We start from the raw sequence: 20,853 nt of genomic DNA, 5'->3' as shown, positions 1-20,853 counted from the left end.
CTGAAATACAGGGAGTTACATTTAAAAAAAGAGCCGATCACATCATCACTATAATGTGTATCACCTCGTATAATGAAATTTTATTGCAAAATGTAGAACATTAAATTTAAAAATCGACGTGTTTTAGATTTTTTTGAAAAGACTTTTCATTAAGGAAATATCGAATTTAATCCATACTTTACGGACACACTGTATAATCTACCTGTAACAGGAAATACAATTAATACAATACAATTTAAGTTTGTCCCTTTTAATGTTGAAACATAATAAGTATACTATATTACACTTACATCATAATCCTCTTCTTCTCTCTGTTTTAGTTGTTGTGGTCTCTGTTTTACAGGAACTTGTTTTGTTACGTATCGGACTTGCGGTTTCTCCACTACGTATTGCTGAGGCTGTGTCTGATATTGTTCGGTTTGATACTGTTGTGGTTCACTAACATACTTTTTTTGTTGGGCTACTTGAAAAGCCTGCCTAGCTTGTGCAGCTAGAATAGGTTGGTAGTCGTACTGCAACTGGTCAGGACTCTGAACCTTTAAAGAAGAGTACGATAATGGGAGTTAGTAACTATATATTAAGATAGTGACATTATCTTAACTAATTCACTAGAATATTTTTAACCGATAAAACGTCATAGCAACGCCACGTTTCCTACTAACAAAACTCCTTCCTATCCGTGATTTCTCAGCGACAAAATTATGACCGTCACGGAGGTGTCTGGTAATTCGATTGTTGTCAGTTTGACAAACGTCATTGAGAGGTAATTAATTTTGGACAAATATAATGAATCCAGACGAAAAATCAAAATTTGTATGCCAGTCAGGTAAAGAAATCAAAAAATAGGTTTCGGAAAATGACCCATTGAACACGCAGAGGTGCAAAACTGTGATTTGGACCCAATTTTCTGAGTTACTACGGGTGAGAAATTTTACGCCTGAAAGATGTACTACCATAACGGAACTAGCAAAAATTCTCAAGGTTTATGCCTTTAACATAAAAAATGTCAATGGCGAAGACTATATGGAGTCGTCTGTAAAATCAATGTGGAATACCACAGCAAAAATTATACAAGAACAATACTTTAAAGCGTACGGCATAAAAATCGACCCTTTCACAGATATATCTTTCAAATGTACCAGATTGGCTAGAGATATCAAGCGGAGGTAGCTTAAAAGTGTCCAAGAAAAAAGAAAACTAAGTTCAAAAGCATTATAAACACAAAAAAAGTTTTTTCATCTTTGCTCATTTGAACTTGCTTGGAGAGGCATGAGGCCGTAAACTGCAAGATTCACTTTTTTAGAAGGAATTTGATGTTATCGGATAATTTACGTGCCGAATTAAATACACCATTTTTCCAAAATACATCAAGGCAGTTTGAAAAGTTTGGCAAGCAGCAAATGACTGGTAAGAAATTCATCAAACGAAAATTTATGCCCAGTTAGATTATTTTTGAAAATAATGGCAAAAAGGGGATCAAAGATTTTATCAGACTCTTTCTTACCGTTTACCCCAACTGGAAGGATTGATCTTGGTTTAAAAACTGTCCACTTGGAATGAACACCGTATCTAAGTGGACAAAAATATCAGCTGAAAAAATTGGAATAGACACACAAAAACATAAAATAACAAACCATTCTCATTGATCTTCAGCTGCGTCAGCCTTGTTCAAGGAAGGTGTTTTTGAACAGGAATTAAATTAATGGGTCACTACTCTCTAGTTGATCGAAAACCTCAGAACAACAAATGAAGCTGGACTTCGAGTCCCCAAATACTACAGGTCAATAATACACAAAATCATGCTTTGGTAAAAAAGAATAGGTAAACTACTATAGCTTGTAATAATTGTACATTTAATATTGTTAACAAATAATTAAAGATTATGTTTTGTTGATATGGTACATTAATTGTCTCGTGAAATAGTCTTGTCTAATATCATTCGAGAGAAAATTATTTACCGGCAAAATTTTTTTCTTACGAAATTTTGATAAAATTACTCGACTGACGTCTCGTGATTTAACGGTCAAAATTTAATTCGCAGAAATTGCCAGGCAACAAACTATCATACCACTCGATCATATTGCCGGCAAAATTTTCTTTCTTATGATATACAGATAACGACATTGTTTTGTTGACCATAGGATTTAAGATTTATTGCAATCCCATCTCTAGAGCATATTTATTATAATGCTCTAAAACTAATTTTTTGGTTATTTTTTAGCCTTAATGGCAATAAAAATAAATAAGTAAGTAAATAAGTAATATGTTTTATTGTCACTGAAAATTGTACAAATTTTATGGACAAAGCTTATGACATAACAATAAGACAAGAAAGAAAAAAAATCAGAATAAGAATCGTTTGTACTTTTAAATAAACGTTTGATTGAGAAAGTCAATAGTTGCTCTAGAGTTGTGAGCCGAATACCCATCCTGTTGGAAATAAACCTCCAGAAAATTAACGGGAAGGCGTCAAACTGCCGGAATCATCTCATTATGTAAAAGTTGTAAATATTTGGGCCCGTTTAGGTTTCCATCGATAAAAAATGGACCGACAGTTTGGTCGCCTAACATCCCAGTCCAAACATTTAACTTTTGCGGGTGCTGCGTTCGCACTGCTACACTGAGGTGCTTATTTTTCCGAAAATAATACCTTACAACGGATGGAATGTGTTTTTTATGTAATGAAGAATCGTCAAAAAATAAAATATTTTTTATAAAGTGTACATTTTCATTCTGTTTATCTAACATAAACCTAACGTTATCTTCCGGAAACACTTCTTGTGTTGGTTGTATCTTAAAACAGTGATACCCATGCCTTTTTAGAACTCGCTGAACAGTTCGAGCATTCACGTAAACTTTCTAAATTTCCACAAAAGCACAAATATCAATATCCCTGTTTTGTGACTGTGTACAACGTAATAGACATTTTATTAATTAATTTGTTTATTCTTTCAGAACTTCGTTTGAAGTTTTTAATGTCAATGTGACAATTACGACAATTCGTACACATTGTGAAATGAATATAGAGGTGGAAACATGTAACATGTCACAGCTATTGCCATTATGTTGTATGGTCAATAAAACAATGTCGTGATCTATATACAAAAATAATTTACTTTTTACAAAAATCCTGAAATAGGTCGATTTTTAATTTCAAATGCCGATTTTTTAAATAATATGCGAACATGATGACGTCAGTGGTTTCGACATAGGGACGTTATTCTTAATTTTTAAAAATGAAAATGTGAGTCTTGTAATACCTCAATTATTATTAGACTTCTACGGAGTAAAAAATTTATTTTATTTTTCAATTTGAAAATTTGTTACTACTGTTAAAAATTATTAACAATAAGTTGTAGTAGGTCGTATATCTGTACTTCTAGCTCTGTTCCATAGTGTCTTACCATCAATTTTTCTAAGAGTTTTCATCTTTGCTGTTTCTAAAATCCTTTTTGTCCTCTCTGTGTCAGGTCTTGTTTCTGCCGCGTATGTCATTATTGGTGTGATGACTGTTTTGTAAATTCTGCCTTTCGTTTTTTTCCCGATATTTTTATTTCTCCATATTGTTTTATTTAGGCAGCCTGCGGCTCTATTTGCTCTATTCACTGGATCTTCTATTTCAGTTTCGAGCTTTCCGTAGATATATAATGTGATCTAGATATTTTTAAACTCCATCACTTGTTCTATTATCTGACCTTTCTACTCCAATTTGCGTCTTAGTAGATTTGCTGTTGAAACCATGCATTTTTTCTTTCTTGGATAATTAATTAAAATTATTAATGTTAAATTTTCTGGCGGTTATATTAAATTGGCATAGCATACGTTGTAAATCATCTTCACTTTAAAAGAGTAGTATTGCGTCGTCTGCATAGCAGATTATTTTAAGTTGTTTTTTCCCATTTGGTATCCTTTTTTATTTCTTACTTTTTTTATTATTTCATCCATAAATGGGTTGAAAAATAGAGAGCTCAGAGAATCTCCCTATCTTATCCCATTGCCAGCTTCAATAGGGACGGTTAGTTATTAGTTAGGTATTTCTCTTGCGTACAATAAGTGGATAACGTCTTTTAATTTGACCAGATCAAATGTCTGCTTAAGTTCCACGAAACATATATATGCCGGTTTGTTGTATTCTAATGATTTCTCTTGCACTTGCCTCATTAGAAATATAGCGTCGGTGCATGGTTTTTGCGACCTACAACTTTGTTGTTCTTCTGCTAGTGTTATAATTTCATTCAGTTTAATTGTTATCACTTTGGTTGTTAATTTTAGTATTGTGTTTAATAAATTAGACAAGATGATGAGATAAGACCAGCACGGAAATTAATAAAAAATGTTGGATCAGAAATAATGCCAAAAGTAACAATTTCAGAGGTAACTACAGCATTGGAAAACATGAAGAGAAATAAAGCTGCAGGAGAAGATATTATTACCACAGATATGATATTAGAAGGAGGTAAGGAACTAATTGCAATTGTAACTAAGCTTGTGGACAGTTGTTTACATCAGGGCAAAGTCCCTAAGAGCTGGAACAACTCTAAAGTAATCTTATTACACAAGAAAGGTAATAGCCGAAAATTGGAAAACTACAGACCCATCAGCCTACTGTCATTAAACAGGGGAGTCAAACAGGGAGATACTTTATCACCCAAACTGTTCACCTTAGTTTTGGAGGACGTTTTTAAAAACCTAAATTGGAAATATATGGGAATAAACATCAATGGCCGCTACCTCAGTAATCTACGATTTGCAGATGACCTAATCCTGATAGCTACTGACCTACAAGAAATGCAAACCATGCTTTTAGAACTACATACCGAATCTTCTAAACTAAGACTGAAAATGAATTTAAACAAAACAAAAGTCATGCACTCCGAAGACACCGTGACAATAATAAACGATAAAGTTATAGAAAAAGTTGAAGAATATATACACTTAGGACAATAAATAATACTAAATAAAGAAATTCAAACTGAAGAAATAAAAAGAAGAAAAAAGTTAGCTTGATCAGCATTCGGTAAACTGAACTATATACTCAGAAATCAACAAATTCAATTACATCTTAGATCTAAAGTTTTTGATGCATGCATTATTCCGATATTAACTTATGCGGCACAAACATGGACAATCACAAAAAAGAATATGAATATACTTAGAGTCACTCAACACGCAATGGAAAGAGCAATGCTAGGTATATCACTTAAGGACAAGAAAATAAACACATGGATAAGACAGAAAACCAAAGTCACCGATTTGGTGCAAAAATCATTAAAGTTGAAATGGAAATACGCTGGACATGTAGCTAGGAGCGATCTAAACAAATGGCACAGATCAATTTTAACCTGGAAACCATACCAACACAAAAGACCCAGAGGCAGACCTCCTATGAGATGGACAGATGATCTGAAAAGGACTGCCGGGAAAAATTGGCTACAAGTAGCGTACAATAAAAAACAATGGAAAGGAAGACTTGAAGAGGCTTATGTTCAGATGTGGACGTGAATGGCTAGACGAAGAAGAAGAAGAAAAAGAAGAAGAAGTTTAATAAAATAATTCCTCTGTAATTTTCCGGGTTCGACTTGTCTCCCTTTGTGAAGAAAGATATTAGGATGCTTGATCTCCATTCTTGAGTAATTCTGTTTTGTTCTATTATTTTTTGGATAAGTCTTAATAGTTGCTTGGTCAGATCTGGTAATCCGTACTTTAGGAGTTCGTTCGGTATTCTGTCCTCTCCTCATGATTTTCTATTTTTTTGTATTTTTCTCGGCGATTTCGTCTGATATTCTTTTCCTGTATAAGTATTCCGTGGATTCCATATTTAGTCCTTCGACTTTGATTTTTGTTTGTGTTGGCATCGCTCTCTTGGGTGGGAAGTATTTCAGGATGATTCTTATTTTATATAATACTAGGCTATGGTCGCTACCTACATCTGCTGAGTTGAGGCATCTTACGTCGATTATTTTCGATGGATGTATGTCTCTGTTGGTTATAACATAATCTATCATAGATTTTTGTCCACGGGTGTTATTAAATATATATTTTTGTTGGTCTTTGTGATAAAAAAAATGTGTTGTTTATTCTTAGTTCGTTATTCGTGCAGAAGTTGATTATCCGTTTTTCATTTTTGTTTTTATAATTCTTGTTATGTTTTTGTTTAATGCCGGGTATTACTTGATTGCCTATTTGAGCGTTAAAATTCCCCAACATTATTATCTTCTCTCTTACTTGATCTACTACTTGTCGTAATTGGTCATAAAACGCTTCCATTGTTGTTTGATTCTTGTTATTTTGCTTGTTATATGCATTCTTATCTTTGCTGTTACTATTCTTTCTGATATGTGTTGACACTCTTTGATGTGATTTTCGTACCGTTGGTGTATTAGTAAGGCTACACCTTCTGTGGCCCTATTTTCTTTTGCTACTCCACTGTAGATAAGTATGTATTCACCTAATTTTGATTGACCTTTTTCTTTCTTTTTAGTTTCCTGTAGAGCACAAATGTCTATTTCTTTCCCTATCAGCACTTGGGTTATTTCTTGGTCCCTTGAGTTGAGCAATCTGATATTCCAAGTAGTGATTCTCATCTGGGTTTTGGATGTTATTCGCTTGTCCTTATTTCTTGCCGTAGTATACATAGTATCAATCCGGTTCCGAGGCTATACAATGTTTCTTTGAGCAGTATTTGTTTTTTACGATTGGTAGGTTGCCAATTTGGTAGGTAATCTTACCAATCACTTTTTCCAAAAAAAAAATTTTTTTTGATGAGAAAAAATAAAGAAAAGAAGCTGTTAGAAAAAACAAAATAGAATAAAAATATCCCATCACAAAAGTTCGTTTAAAACAACATAATCTTATTAACAAGTTACCAGGCGTAATAGGTGCTGCAATGATGGCACAAACTCCTTTGGAATGCTGGAGTTGCATTATGGATAACGAAATATTGCGTATATTTGTACAACAGACCAATCAATATATTAAAAGTGTTAAATCGCTCTTCAAACGCGATAGAGATGCCAAGCCTATAGACATTTTTGATATAAAAGCATTTATAAGTCTTATACTTTGCTGGTGTTTACAGAAATAACAAAGTGTGGAAGACCAATAGGGATCCGACAGGAATGGTATTAAAAAATGCCGACTGGTCACGAACATCAAAATATTTAAGTTCAATATGCGTTGTATGCGATTTGATAATCGCACTATCAGAAATGAAAGAAAAAAAACCGACAAAATTAAAGCAATTCGTGACATTTTGACAGTTTTAGTGAATAATTTACAGACATCCTATACTTTAGGACACAAAGTTACGAGTGCTGAGCAATTGAAAGGGTTTCGTGGACGATGCGGTTTTGTGCGATACATATCGAATATACCTGATAAATATGGTGTGAATATCTACGCACTTGGTGATTCTATTTAATTCTATCTAAATTTCTTTCAAATAAGACGAGAGCTAATAAAAGTAGCTTTTTTGAATTCAAGAATGGGTGCACTTTGGTTTTTTATTTTCCTAGAAAAGGAAAATATGTAATTATGGCTAAAAGTCTATAAGAAGATTCCTCTATTTATCCTAAAACAGGAGATAAAGAGAACCCATTTATTATTACCTTTTACAATTGCACCAAAGGCGGAGTTTGCACAACAGATAATTTGTGTCTATCATACAACGTAGCTAGAAATATTCGTCGTTGGATGATGGTGGTATTTTTCGCTATGCTTAATATTAATGGAATCAATGCTTAGATAACATATTTTAGCATTGACCAAAATGTTATTCGAAGAAAAAAATTTAGGAAAGATTTGTTACATGCATTAGTTTTACCTCATATGGTTCAGCGAAGTTCAGAAACATCAGCACCTTATATCGGCCAGAAATAACGTCTAAAAGAATTTGTCCCATTAAAACAAAAAAAACAAAAAACAGAAGATGAATATCTCGGAAAATGTAAGAGATGTTATACATGCATTGGAAAATGACGTTTGACTACGTGTAACTGCAAAAAATATAAGAAACACATTTGTCTGATTCACATAGACAGCTTTTGCAATATTTGCAGTCAGATATTTATAGAAATACCACAAGATGACATAAATGAGATAAGGGTAAAATGTTGTTATTTTCAATAAGAGGCCCATTTCTTTTGGGTTGAAGACCGCGCCCTACGGAAGTTTAATAAAATTTGTCTTTGAGTATAAAAAAGACAAAGCTAAAGAAATACACAAAAACACAACAGCAATAAATCGTCAAAAATAAAATTGCTATTAATCGTTAAAATCAAGTTGAGTGCCTAATGTGATTTATAAAATCAGTTGACGTTGTATTAGATACACCAAATATTAAGTAAAAAAGTTTTATGTATGTGTGTGCGTGTGGGTGTGTAAGAGAGAGAATATGGCTTTAGACAAACACAAACGGTTAAAAAGAAATTATTCTTCAAGCACCAGCAGAAAGCGTTACTACCTGACTTGACAATGGCAAGTGCGACCTTACCGAAACGTCGTCACAATAATGTTTTTTGTCAAAACCAAAATTATTCAACGAGAAGTCAAACCCGGAAAACCACAGAAAGCACATATAGCTTCCGCGGAAATTTCAGGTGTAAATATAATGATTTAGAATAAAGAAGTGGTTTCGCAGAAGAGTGGACTTTTATAGTGATTTAGCTTCTAAGAACAATTTATGTAGAAAAGATTTCGGGTTATTTAGAAAGTTACTAAATACTGTTAAAAATCTTAAAATTAATTATACACAGGTTTTACACACATTTTAAAAATGTTGGATTAATAAACAAAACGTTTTTGTTTTGTATCAGATAAGAATTTCAAATTAATTTTTTATAGACAATGCCATTTGTAATATTTTTCTCAAAGATAATGGTACGAACCAGACGATGTTTTTACAAATACGTATTTGCCTGTAAACACAAAAGAAATGTTATTCAGATTATCTTCTAAAAATTTTAAGGAAAACCAAGTGTATACAATAGGCTTGATTTCTTAAAAATAAAGTAGGGATTTTCGGAAAATAGATACGAGAAATGAATGTGTATGATTGGCTATGGGAAACGAGGGAAGAAGAATAGATAGTCAATGTTAAAATTGAACAAGAATATTTCGAGCATTATGTTTTTACCAGCCAGAACGAGCAATCCAGTTTGAAAACAGTGTGTTAAAAGATAAGTACAAGTTGTGTTGTTTTGTGAGTAGGTTGGTGATTGCAGAATAGTGGAAGGCGAACAGAGACCAAATCGAGAATTACAAACTCCTCGTGTCCGAAGAGATTCCAAATTCTGTAAGTAAAGAAAAGAAAAAGTTTTTGTCGAGGCGAAAAATCTTTTAGGGAAAGAGTGCCATTGTTGTTTTGAAACGAGTCAAAGATTTGATTTGTGAGATAATCTGAACGAGTGCTGTTTTTTGTAACAGTTTTGAAAGGAGGAATCAAAGAAACAGGTGTTGGAGAATTTGGAGAACTTTGTGGGAACACAATAAGGGGAATCAATAGGTGTCCTTCGGAAAACGTCGCGGAGATTACATTAAAGGTCAGTCAAATTATTTGTGACATAAGAGTTATGTTTGCATCATATGTTTTGAAAACCATATTAAGTAGCAGTCATTGGAACACAAAGTCTTTATCCATAAATTCGTAGAGATATAAATTAATTGATTTAAAAATAGGGTTTTAGAGGTAAAAATTAAATAAGTTGAAAGTAAAATTAAAATCACATAATTGACACAGAATTAAAATTTGTTTTCTTTTAAGAAATAGTATTTAGAACAATTTTCATATTAAACTAAATAGATGATTTGGTTAAAAAGGAGATTACTAAATTAAGGTGTCTTTTGTTTGAAGATTAGATAAGAAATTGTGCATGGTCCTTTATATGTTTTTTATGGTATAATAAATAAATGGTATTTGAAATTTTATACAATTTGTGTTCGTTATACTTATTCTCCTTGTCTATCTTTAAGAAAGCAAACAACAAAGAAATACTATAAACCACAATATTAATATATATATATATATATATATATATATATATATATATATATATATACATATACATATACATATATAATACATTGTTGCTGATTACCGTGTTAAATAAAGTTTATTGAAACCGAACAAACTAAATTGTTTTTTTTTTACATCTTGGCTGCAAGCATTATTGAAATTTATTTAATATAAATTCTAAATAAATAAAGGTAGTTATTATTATAGAGTTGATATAATAGAGTTATTGTATAATATATAGAGTATAATAGAGTTATTGTAAACATAAATATAGGAAAATATTGTTTTGCTTTTTGCTACCACATTATTTGCACACGATCGTTGATAAAATATTCTCTTCATATAACAATCAAACTAAAACTAAACCAAATTATTAATTAATTAAATAAATAAATACTATCGTGCATTTACACTGTGCATTGTGCAAATCTAAAGGCATCATCCTAAACTATTGTCCATTTTGTTCCATAAACATAATTGTCCCATAAGGCCTGTTGTAATTTTAGGTAACACTTTAGTTTCTATATTATCAGGGTTTATTTACAACACAATTCAGTCTATCACTAATTTTAAACCTAAGTTCTCCATTTTAAGTTCTTTAGATCTAATAGAACGTTTAAACACATAATAATAGAATAGATTTTTTATTTAGTTTGTTTTGATGTTTCCAATTTGTTTACTTCTGTACGAAGAAATGAAACGTTACCTTTTGTACACAACCTTTTAAACAATTGCAACATATCAGAAAAAGACAAAGATGCCATGTTAACTATGATTAAATTTTGTCTTGATTAGGACTTCTCCCAATTTAATCAAGAAATATATAAACAACCAACAGGTTTAGCGATAGGTTCTACATTATAACCTTTTTTAGCTGATATTTTTTTAGACAGCTTAGAAAAAAACTTTGTTAACAACAACAAAATAGTTTTTTGGTCAAGATATGTTGATTATTGTACAGCTCTCATATAGAGAACTCAAGATGATGCCTTACAGATTCTGGATGTTATCAACCTCCATCCTAACGTCTCTTTTACACTGGAACCAGAATCTGACAGTACGTTGAACTTCGGGAATATGACTGTATCTCGTAAAATATTCTCTAGTTTACAATATTTACAGAAAACCCACTCAAATAGATCTTGTTATAAAGGAGACATCTAATCATTTAACTTAAAATAAAATGACTGCTTTATACAGTTACATTTATAGGCTTCTCCAATTTCCACTTTCTAATGAAAACTTCAATTTAGAACCTAATTCCCTCAAGCAAATTGCTTTCAACAATGATTATGATCCCAACATCATCCCTAAACTTTTAAATAGAGCAAAACTTAAAATTTCAGAAAAGCGTGCTTTTCAATCACAATGCTTGCTTCAACTCAATGCCACAAATAACATCAGATATTTCTCCTTTACTTATATCAGCAACATTTCCAAAAAATATCAAAACTTTTTACTTCTCCAATTGAAGACACCATAATTTCCTTCAAGTCACACAACACTTTAGGATCCTTTTTAATCAACACCAAAGATAGGATGAACACTCTTGACAAAAGTGGTATTTATAAATTAAAATGTGATGATTGTGATGCCTCTTATGTAGGTAGAACCATTCGAAAGTTATCTACTAGAATCACAGAACATTTGAAAAGATCAAACTCTTTAAGTTTTGGTCACCGTTTATTGTCCAGTAAACATAATTTTAATATCAATACTGGATCATCTATTTTACATGACATTAGTAGAATAGAAAACTACTTGGAGTTGGATTTATTGGCAGATTTTTAAATTAGAAGGGAAACAAATGAAATCCTTTTTTCAAAATAACTGAACAACTAAAAGAAATACAGAAAATTTTCTTATTTTCTTTATTTCTATAGACTACAAATTAAACGAGATATGGTTGTTTAAGGGTTGTATTCGCAAGCGTTTAGCACCTTTCAGCGCAACCCTTTTTAAAAGGAAAATCTTCTGAGAAGTTGAAACTGTTTTAGTGGCATAATATCCGCAATTTGGGATATTCTAGAGAATGTCGCCCAATAGTCTTCTACTGCAGGTAAATTTATTACTCCCATTAATAATAAAATGGATAAGAAATCTGGTATTTCACGGGGCGAAGAGTTGATGGATTTTCCTCTTACCTGTGTACTGTACAAATTAGACTGGTACACGATATCTTCAATAACATCAAGAGAAAACAACTTGGTAAAGTACTTCAAAGGCGTAGCTACCTCTCCACTGAAAAATCGATCTGGATCCAAAGTGAAAGTAGTTGTAATATCATCTTCTGTCCAATTGAAATGACTAGTATCTCTTTTTGCTTTTTTTCTTGGTACAACTTCCTCTTCTTCGTTTGTTCCTTCCTCATCAGCTTTTCCATCTTCATCTATTTCTTGTATAACCATATTGTTTGGACCTGTTTCATCAGAGCTTGCGAAAATATTTTCTTCTTGCAAATAATTTTCTTCCGAATCAGATAAATCGGAAATATCTGAAATATTTGGATCTATCGGAGTTATTGCAAGCGTTTTCTTTTTCCCATAAAAACAGGTAGCCCTAATTGGCTTAAAATCCATAACAAAAAATAATTTTCTGTGTAAAAATCTGCAACAAAAAAAACTTGCTATAATCTGCTTTGCTTGCTGTTGCTGTTTACCTACATAGTTTTTTGAATGCAGATTTTACTGTTATAGGTCTTTTATTACTGTAAATATTTAAAAACCTAAAGTAATGATCCTTTATATTCAACGTAAAGCCAAAATATTGTACAAAGGTTTTTACTTACATTTATGATGCAATATTTATTCACGTCCAAGCAGCATGTACGCGCACAGCAGCTGTTCACTTTCTACCATATTGAAATAAAATTTCTAAAACCTTGTAATAGATGGTGCTGCCAGCCTTAACACTAATAAAAGACGTTGTAGTTTAAAGGCTACATTTCTAGATAGGGTATGTAAAGCACTATGCTATTGAAATTATTGTTCAAAGTTGATGTAGCCAAAAAGCTACAGAACCAGATACAGGGTTAAACTACTAAATCATACTTCGTTTAATTTTGTCTATAGAAAGAAAAAAAAATCTTCAACCTGAAAAAGCCGGTTTTTTGCTTATTAGCATTTTTCTGTATCTTGTTTATTTGTTGAGCAATTTTGGAAAAACTGAGATTATTTGAGAAAATCCGAAAAAAGTGTCTTCACTTTAAATTCGGATTTTTTTAAAAGTAAACCCTCTCAACCAAATAAACTTTCAGAATGTAATAATTTTATATAACCTGTATATATAACTTGGTAAGTTGTAAATGGACAATGAATGGTTTCAACCAGATTGGTTTTGGCGGGGATGAGTGTGTTACTTTCTGCGTCACAAAAAATATAAGCGGACTTTATTTAAGTTACAACTTAGCTTAAGGTTAATGCAAATAACTTTTACCAGTGGTTATTTTAAACGTATTTTTTTGGATCTTTCAAAAATATTCCATAAATTTTCTATAAAACACTTACCGTTTTCCGGTTATTCAAAATCGTACGTTTGGATTTTTGTATTCGATGAATAATAGTTAACTTTCAAACAGCTGCAACTTTGTTTACATAATATTAATTTTACGATAATAATAAAAAACAAATATCATTGTTTTATTAGCTTCATAATATATGTACAGAGTTCTCCCGATTAAATTTAAATTATTGGAGTTATTCGCGAAAAACCAAAAAAAAGTCATAATGATTGAAAACCAGGAAAGCCGCCAAATGAGGTTTCATCCTACAGGCCGATTTCATTATTACCCAGTACTTTCAAAATTATAAGAAAAGATTCTAATGAAAAGACTAAAGATCATTATGAAAGGAGATTTATCCCACCGCATCAGTTTGGCTTTAGAGAGAGTTATTCAACGGTAGATCAGGTACATAGAATCAACAAAAATATTGAAAAAGCGCTAGAGGGAAAACAAATCAATTCAGCTGTCTTCCTGGATGTGACCCAAGCTTTCGATAAGGTATGGCATGCAGGCCTATCCATAAATTAAATAGAGCACTATTGAGGCAGTTTTCACAATTATTAACAGGTTCATTGCGTAAGGCGCGGATCCGCGTCCAGGCTGTACATTCCTCGGTGCTAACGGCGCGGATCCGCGCTTTAAACATGACTTATATTTATAGTATGATATTTTATTAGCACGAGAGTTGTGCGTTTACTTGCTACATCAGCATCTAAGAGTAGCATCAGGCAACGAAAGTCACGTCACAGTTGTCACTTTTGTTGTTTCTTTTTATTCTGACACGTGTTTGACTATTGCAATGATGGAGAACGCAGAGCCAGGTTGTTCTCAGCCAAAACGTAAAAAAAATATCCGTAAAAAACCCTAAAAAGTTAACAGAAGAAGAACTTGAGAATACTTTTTAACACAATTAGATAGTGAAGATGAATATATTTCATCGGAAGACGAATATATTTCATCTACAGACGATGAAGATGGGGATGAGTAGGGTAAGTTGGAAACAAGTGAGTTTAGAAAAGTGTTTGTATTTTTGTAGGTGACGACGATATTTCGGGTATTGTGCAAGCCATGCAAAACGAGGAGAAACCGAATGAAAATTTAAATCCAAATGCAGGTTATGGGGAAGAACCCAATGAAAATTTAAATCAAAATGCAGAAAATCCAAATACACATGAATGGCAAAATGACCATGATGGAATGAAACAATTTGAGTTTATTAGGTTACAACTTGTTGGTAAAGCCACCACAAAGTAAGACACCTTTTGATTACTCTCGTCTTCTGGCGGAAACTCTTGATCTAATAGTGACAGAAACAAATCTGTATGCTGAACAGTTGTTTCTATCGGGTGTTGCAGAAAAATCTAAAGTAACAAATTGGTAACCACTCATTACCGAAGATTTACATAAATTTTTTGGGGGTACTCTTACACATGGGGACATGTAAAACCAACAGAACGCAAGATTATTGGAAAATTGATAGTCTTTTTAATATAAAGTGTTACCCAAAAATATGACTAGAGACCGTTTTTTGTTAATTCTTCCGTGTCTGCACTGCCAAAAATCCAGAGGTAGGAGAAGTTTAAGGGACAAGCTGTACAAAATTCGTCCATTGTTAAATTATTTTAATCAAAAAATGAATGACATATATCAGCCTGACAAAAATCTCTCCCTTGATGAATCAGTAGTTTATGGCGTGGTCGTCTCTGTTTTAGAATGTAAATTAAAAATAAGAGCCATAAATTTGGTATAAAAATGTATGTTGTACTTACTGAACCTAACGGATTAGTTCAAAATATGAAAGTTTCTGCTAGTAAATTTGATACTACCGCCAGAACAGACCATTAAAAAAAAGTTGTCATGGAATTGATGCACAAACATCTAAATGCAGGTCACTCGTTGTTTATGGACAATTTTTACATGAGTATGGACCTTGCCGAAACACTTATGAAGAACAAAACATATTGTACAGTAGCTCTTCTGGGAAAATGATAAGGAAATCCAGTGGAAGTGACTAAAGCCAAGTTAAAAAAAGGCAAGTCGGTAGCAAAATATAAAAACGACGTTTTTGTTGACAAATGGGTCAATAAACGGGAAGTAATGTATATATCCACTGAGTTCAGCAATGTTATGGTAGAATGTGAGAACAAACGAAAACAAAAAAAACTAAAACCTCTTCCAATCGCCGAATATAATAAAAATATGAGTGGTGTTGGTCGCAAAGATCAAATGTTATTATACTATCCTTAAAAATCCTTCACTGGTACAAAAAGTGATTTTAGTAAACTCTTATTTTTTATTTAAAAAATATTCTGAAACAAAACTGTCTCTTTATGACTTTCGACTAGAAGTCTTTCGATACTTTTGTTTTGTATAAATATAACTAAAGGCATTTGTGCAACGCAAAATTACGAATGTGTCACCTTTATGAAATTTCACAAGCGGAAAAAAGGCCTTTGCAAAGTTTGGTTCACTTATAATGGTACTCCAGATGGAGAAAAGGTTTTATACCTCGAAGCCCATTACAAACACCTCGAAAGAAAAGACGCAGCGAGAAAAAAAAGGGATAAAGATAAACACTCGGATTTGGAGAATAGGAAAATATTAGCATTTAATTTCGATCTGCAATCTGTTTTGTCAATGCCTAAGGGAGCTGGGAATCTTTTTTTATGCAAGAAAACTTGCTATTTATAATTTAGGAGACGGGAGCGTCCCGTATGGGATGAAACCGAGGGAAAACGCGGTAGTACTGAAATTACTACATGTATATTTAAATGCATTATGTCTTACCCTGATATTGAACATGTCATAATGATGTCCGACAACTGCGGTGGACAACAGAAAAACTTTGATTTTTCAGCCATGTTTCAATATGTTGTTAATTGTCACCAAAATTTAAAAACAAATGACCATGTGTTTTTTATACCGGGTCACTCAGAAATGAAATTCGATTCTGTCCATTCAAAACTGGAATCTAAGTCAAAAAATTCTCTTTGAAGGATGGGCACAAATCATAAGACTTGCACGCACTAAGTCATGCCCGTTTGAAGTGACATACCCACTTCATGACGACTTCTTAGATTTTAACACCAAAGAAGAGTGACATTTACACTAGAAAATAAAATAAAATCAAAGAACAAGCAAAAACAATATGAAAAAGGAAAGGAAGTAAAAGTAGAAGCCCAAACAAGTAATGGAAATATTAATTTTAAATATAGTGATTGTATATGGTTCCAGTATCGGAAAAATTAAAATACCAAACTTTTCATGAAGACTAGAATTGACGGAAAATTTTTGTCTCTTGAAACCAAACAAAAAACACACAAACAAAATAGTATAAACCCCGTTAAAGCATACGAAGAATGGCTTCCAATCACGGATGCGAACAAAAAAAACCTCTTGTCACTATGTGAACAAAACTTAATACCTAGGCCATACCATATTACCAATCTTTACCAACATCTAGTACTGCCAGAGATTGTCTTCCAGAACCTGAAGTAACTGAAGAACAACAGAACAACATAAAAAATATTGAATGTTTCGAGAGGTAGTGCTACCGTCGAATGCTGAAGATAAGTTGGGTTGAAAGAGTCACAAACTTTGCACTAATGCGAAGGATAGGAAAAGACCCAGAAATTTTGTCAATGATCAAATGAAGAAAACTCGACTATTTGGGTCACCTGATGAGAGGACATAAATACGCATTACTTCAAAATATAATGCAAGGAAAACTAGAAGGAAAACGGAATCCAGGTCGTAGAAGAATGTCATGGTTGCATAATTTGAGAGAGTGGTTTGGCTGTACCACTAATAAACTCTTTAGGTCAGCTGTAAACAAGGTCAGGATAGCCTTGATGATTTCCAATCTCTGATAGGAGTGGCACAAGAAGAAGAAAAAAAAGAAGATTATTTTTTAACTTTTATGGGTTTTACGTTTCTAATTACATTAATTTTCTAGTAATACATACTTTCATAACAATACTTTTAATAATTTTTTTAAACCTAATTATCCCATTTTATCCTAAAACTTTGACCTAAAAACCTAAAAAATTTTGAATTAAATTATTTGTAATAAACTTTGTAAGAACATTAAAATTATTTTAATTTTCCTCCTTTTCAATTAAGAATATGAATTTGTTAAAATTAGATCAATACGAACTGTCGAAAATGCCACAATCGCAATTTTGAAACATTGGACCAAAACAAATCGTTGAATAACACAAAAAGAAAAGTAACGAATGTGATTTTCTGGAAAGACAAAAACGGTAAGCAGTTCAATGTTGTTATCAAACTAACAAGGATTAAACATTAAATATAAAAGACATAAAACTTTTTTCATTTGTCAAGGCGCTGATTTAGGATTCTCTAAAAAAGTTATCTTCCTCTCCTGAAAAGTACCGCTTTTCACATTCGATAGTTGGAAATGGTAGGGACGAAAATGGGAAACTTTATATAAAAGTATTACTAATATTCATACCAGTCACTATTATTCAATTCATCTAACGCTGTCCAATAGCATTAGAATCATACCAAACACATGAGATCATCCAAAGAGTTATTGTCCAAATTGTTGCAAACTACACATTGCGGGCCCAGTTAATATATATCATGTTTAACTGCGACAAAAATAAACGAACGAACGAATATCTCTCCAAGAGGAACAGCAAGGATTTCGGACAGGAAGATCATGCACGGATGCAGTTTTTGTAATAAGACAAATAATAGAAAAGTCGCTGAAATACAGAATTCGGAACGCGATACATTTATTATATGACAAGGGATTTAGTAAAAACCATTGAGAATATATATAAAGATAACATAGCTATGGTAAGATGTACAGGAAAACTATCGCAACCTATCAAATATGAAACTGGCATTAGACAAAGAGATTCGCTGAGCCCATTAATATTTAATTTGATAATGGATGAAATCATAAAGAAAGTTAAAAAAAAGAAGAGGACATAGAATGGGAGAAAAGGAAATAAGGATAATATGCTACCCCAACGATGCCATAATAACAGCCGAAAATGAAGATGACCTACAAAGATTAATTAAAGAATTCGAAAATACGGCACTCGTATACAACATGGAGATCTCAACAGAGAAAACTAAAACGATAGTGATATCAGCGGAACCGAGACGATGTAAACTAGTCGTAAATAACAAAATAATAGAACAAGTGATGAAAACTGAATACTTGGGAATAAAACTGTCAAGCTACGAAAAAGTGGAAGAAGAAGTACAAAAACAAATGAACATGGCAAACAGAGCAGCAGGATGTCTCAACAACACAATCTGGAGAAACAAATACCTCATAACGGAAACGAAAACCAGGATATATAAATCAACAATAAGACCGACAATGACGTACACAGCGGAAGCAGAAGCAGATACGGCGAAAACACAAAGACTACTGGAAACAACAGAAATGAAAATCTTACGAAAAATAACAAATCAAACTCTAAGAGACAGAGTAAGAAGTGAGGAAATACGAGCAAGATGTGGTATAGAGGAAATAAACGCGTGCACCAAAAGAAGAAAAGTGGAATGGAATCAACACATCGAAAGAATGACAGAAAATAGAATAGTAGGAAAAGCAAGAGACAAATGGCCAAATGGAAGAAGATCATTGGGACGACCGAGGAAAAGATGGTCAGACAACATCAATTGAGGGTAAAAACCGAAGTAAAATAGGCAATAAGCCTATTTATAAAGTGGGAAGAAGAAGAAGATGTTTAACTGCCTCGTTTAACAAATCAGTGTATGATCCCTTAATTGATTATCTTGGGAAAGGAAAAATAAATATTTACCATAAATAGCTTAAAGATTTTTGAGATAGTCACTAAAATACAATTGATAGGCAAAAGTACATATTATTTAAAAAATAGGTATATTACAATACATTTAATTTTAAGTAATATTTCAGTAATAAGAGTTGTGGCTAATGAGCATAGTTCGAAGCCAAACTTCTCCACACATACACATACAAACAACGTATTAAATCGTCTGTATTAAACAGTATTCAAAATAGTGTGTACTACCAATAATAAGACTAAATAAATTTTAGACCGAGTAATTCCTATAGTTCCTTAATACTAAAGACTGGAGCAAGTTTTTTGCCTGGTTTTTTTAGGATTATAATTATTAATTTTATTCTTCAGGAATAGAATTATTCATAAGTGAATTTGACTGCCATTATTAGATGTAAGTTAAAACTGATTTGCTAATATGTAATATAAAATACACTCTTTTCCAATGAAGTCCTCCAAAAACGCACGTCAACATTGCGGACAATACTATTTGAAATGTTTTTACTTTAAAATGTAGATCATATATCTCAATTTTCATGATTTGAAAAAATATACAATTAAATTAACAAATAATTTCAGTTCTATATAAAAAAAGCAATAATTTGTTTTAATTTTTTAAACCTTGGTCTTCTGGAAATAATTTTCGAGTTGTAATTTGAAACGATATAATTTATTTCTAGATATGATTGTTTGATTTCCCAACAATATAATAATTAAAAAATATATTATTTTTTCCCGAAGTTAAAACATTTAAATTAAACCATTTACTAACATTCATTTAAAACAACTAAAACATTTTCGGAAACAGTTACAGAAATGCCGCAACAATTTTCTTATTAATTGTTATAATCTTTAAAAATATGGACATATGAAAACACTGGTTCTGACATAATATGTGGTTTTATTTAAATTCCCATAGATACGCACACACAGTTTCGAATCTTTTTACACAAAAATAAAACTAGTAACTTACTTGTCTATCGACACTGGTACCAAAAATTACTTGAGTAGTTTGATCTTGCGTCGCATAATTCTGCAACCCTTCCCTCTTGGGTTCATGCACTGGGCGGGTGGTCTGCTGGCGCACATATTGGGGCTGAACCTGCACGTACCCCGGTGCCTCCGGTTGCTTGTACTGCACTTGGGGTAACACTTGAGCACTAAGATACTGATTAGTCTGGTACGCTGGCTGTGATACCGGTTCGGGTAAACAATACACACTCGGCACCCAGATAAATAGAAAGTATTTGAAGCAGTTTTTCATTTTTTTGTTGCGCTGTTGTGTATAGTAAAAGTACGGAAAGCGAGGTATTGTCTATATATAGTTCTCCTCCTATTTTACTTTCGATTTACCGATGAATATACACCAATTATAGGGTCAGTGTATTGGCGATGTCGTGAAATTTTCTACCTACGAGGTATTGGTAAATAGTTGCATGAACTTGGCTATTTTACAGCTATTAATTTGATGATCATTGCAATTATTGGTCAAGGATGAGTTGTATTTAAAAAAGAAATTAATATACGAAGAA

At 32.3% G+C, this 20,853-nt stretch overlaps 1 protein-coding gene across 1 annotated transcript in view; it reads right to left on the bottom strand.

The window, feature by feature from the left end:
• LOC140433324 (uncharacterized) overlaps positions 1 to 20,605 on the bottom strand; it is a 55,973-nt gene extending 35,368 nt beyond the window's left edge. The window contains exons 1-2 of the mRNA XM_072521355.1: positions 20,295 to 20,605; positions 291 to 536 (exon numbers count right to left, since the gene is read on the bottom strand). Of these exons, the coding sequence (XP_072377456.1) occupies positions 291 to 536; positions 20,295 to 20,585 (537 nt within the window). The 5' untranslated portion in view covers positions 20,586 to 20,605. The remainder of the gene's footprint in view (positions 1 to 290; positions 537 to 20,294) is intronic.
• Positions 20,606 to 20,853: the final 248 nt, after the last annotated feature.

The sequence above is a fragment of the Diabrotica undecimpunctata genome, chromosome 2, assembly GCF_040954645.1.
Source record: "Diabrotica undecimpunctata isolate CICGRU chromosome 2, icDiaUnde3, whole genome shotgun sequence".
Classification (NCBI taxonomy): Eukaryota; Metazoa; Arthropoda; class Insecta; order Coleoptera; family Chrysomelidae; genus Diabrotica; species Diabrotica undecimpunctata.
The sequence above is the reverse complement of the archived record's forward strand: the minus strand, read 5'-3'. Positions and strand labels throughout refer to the sequence as shown.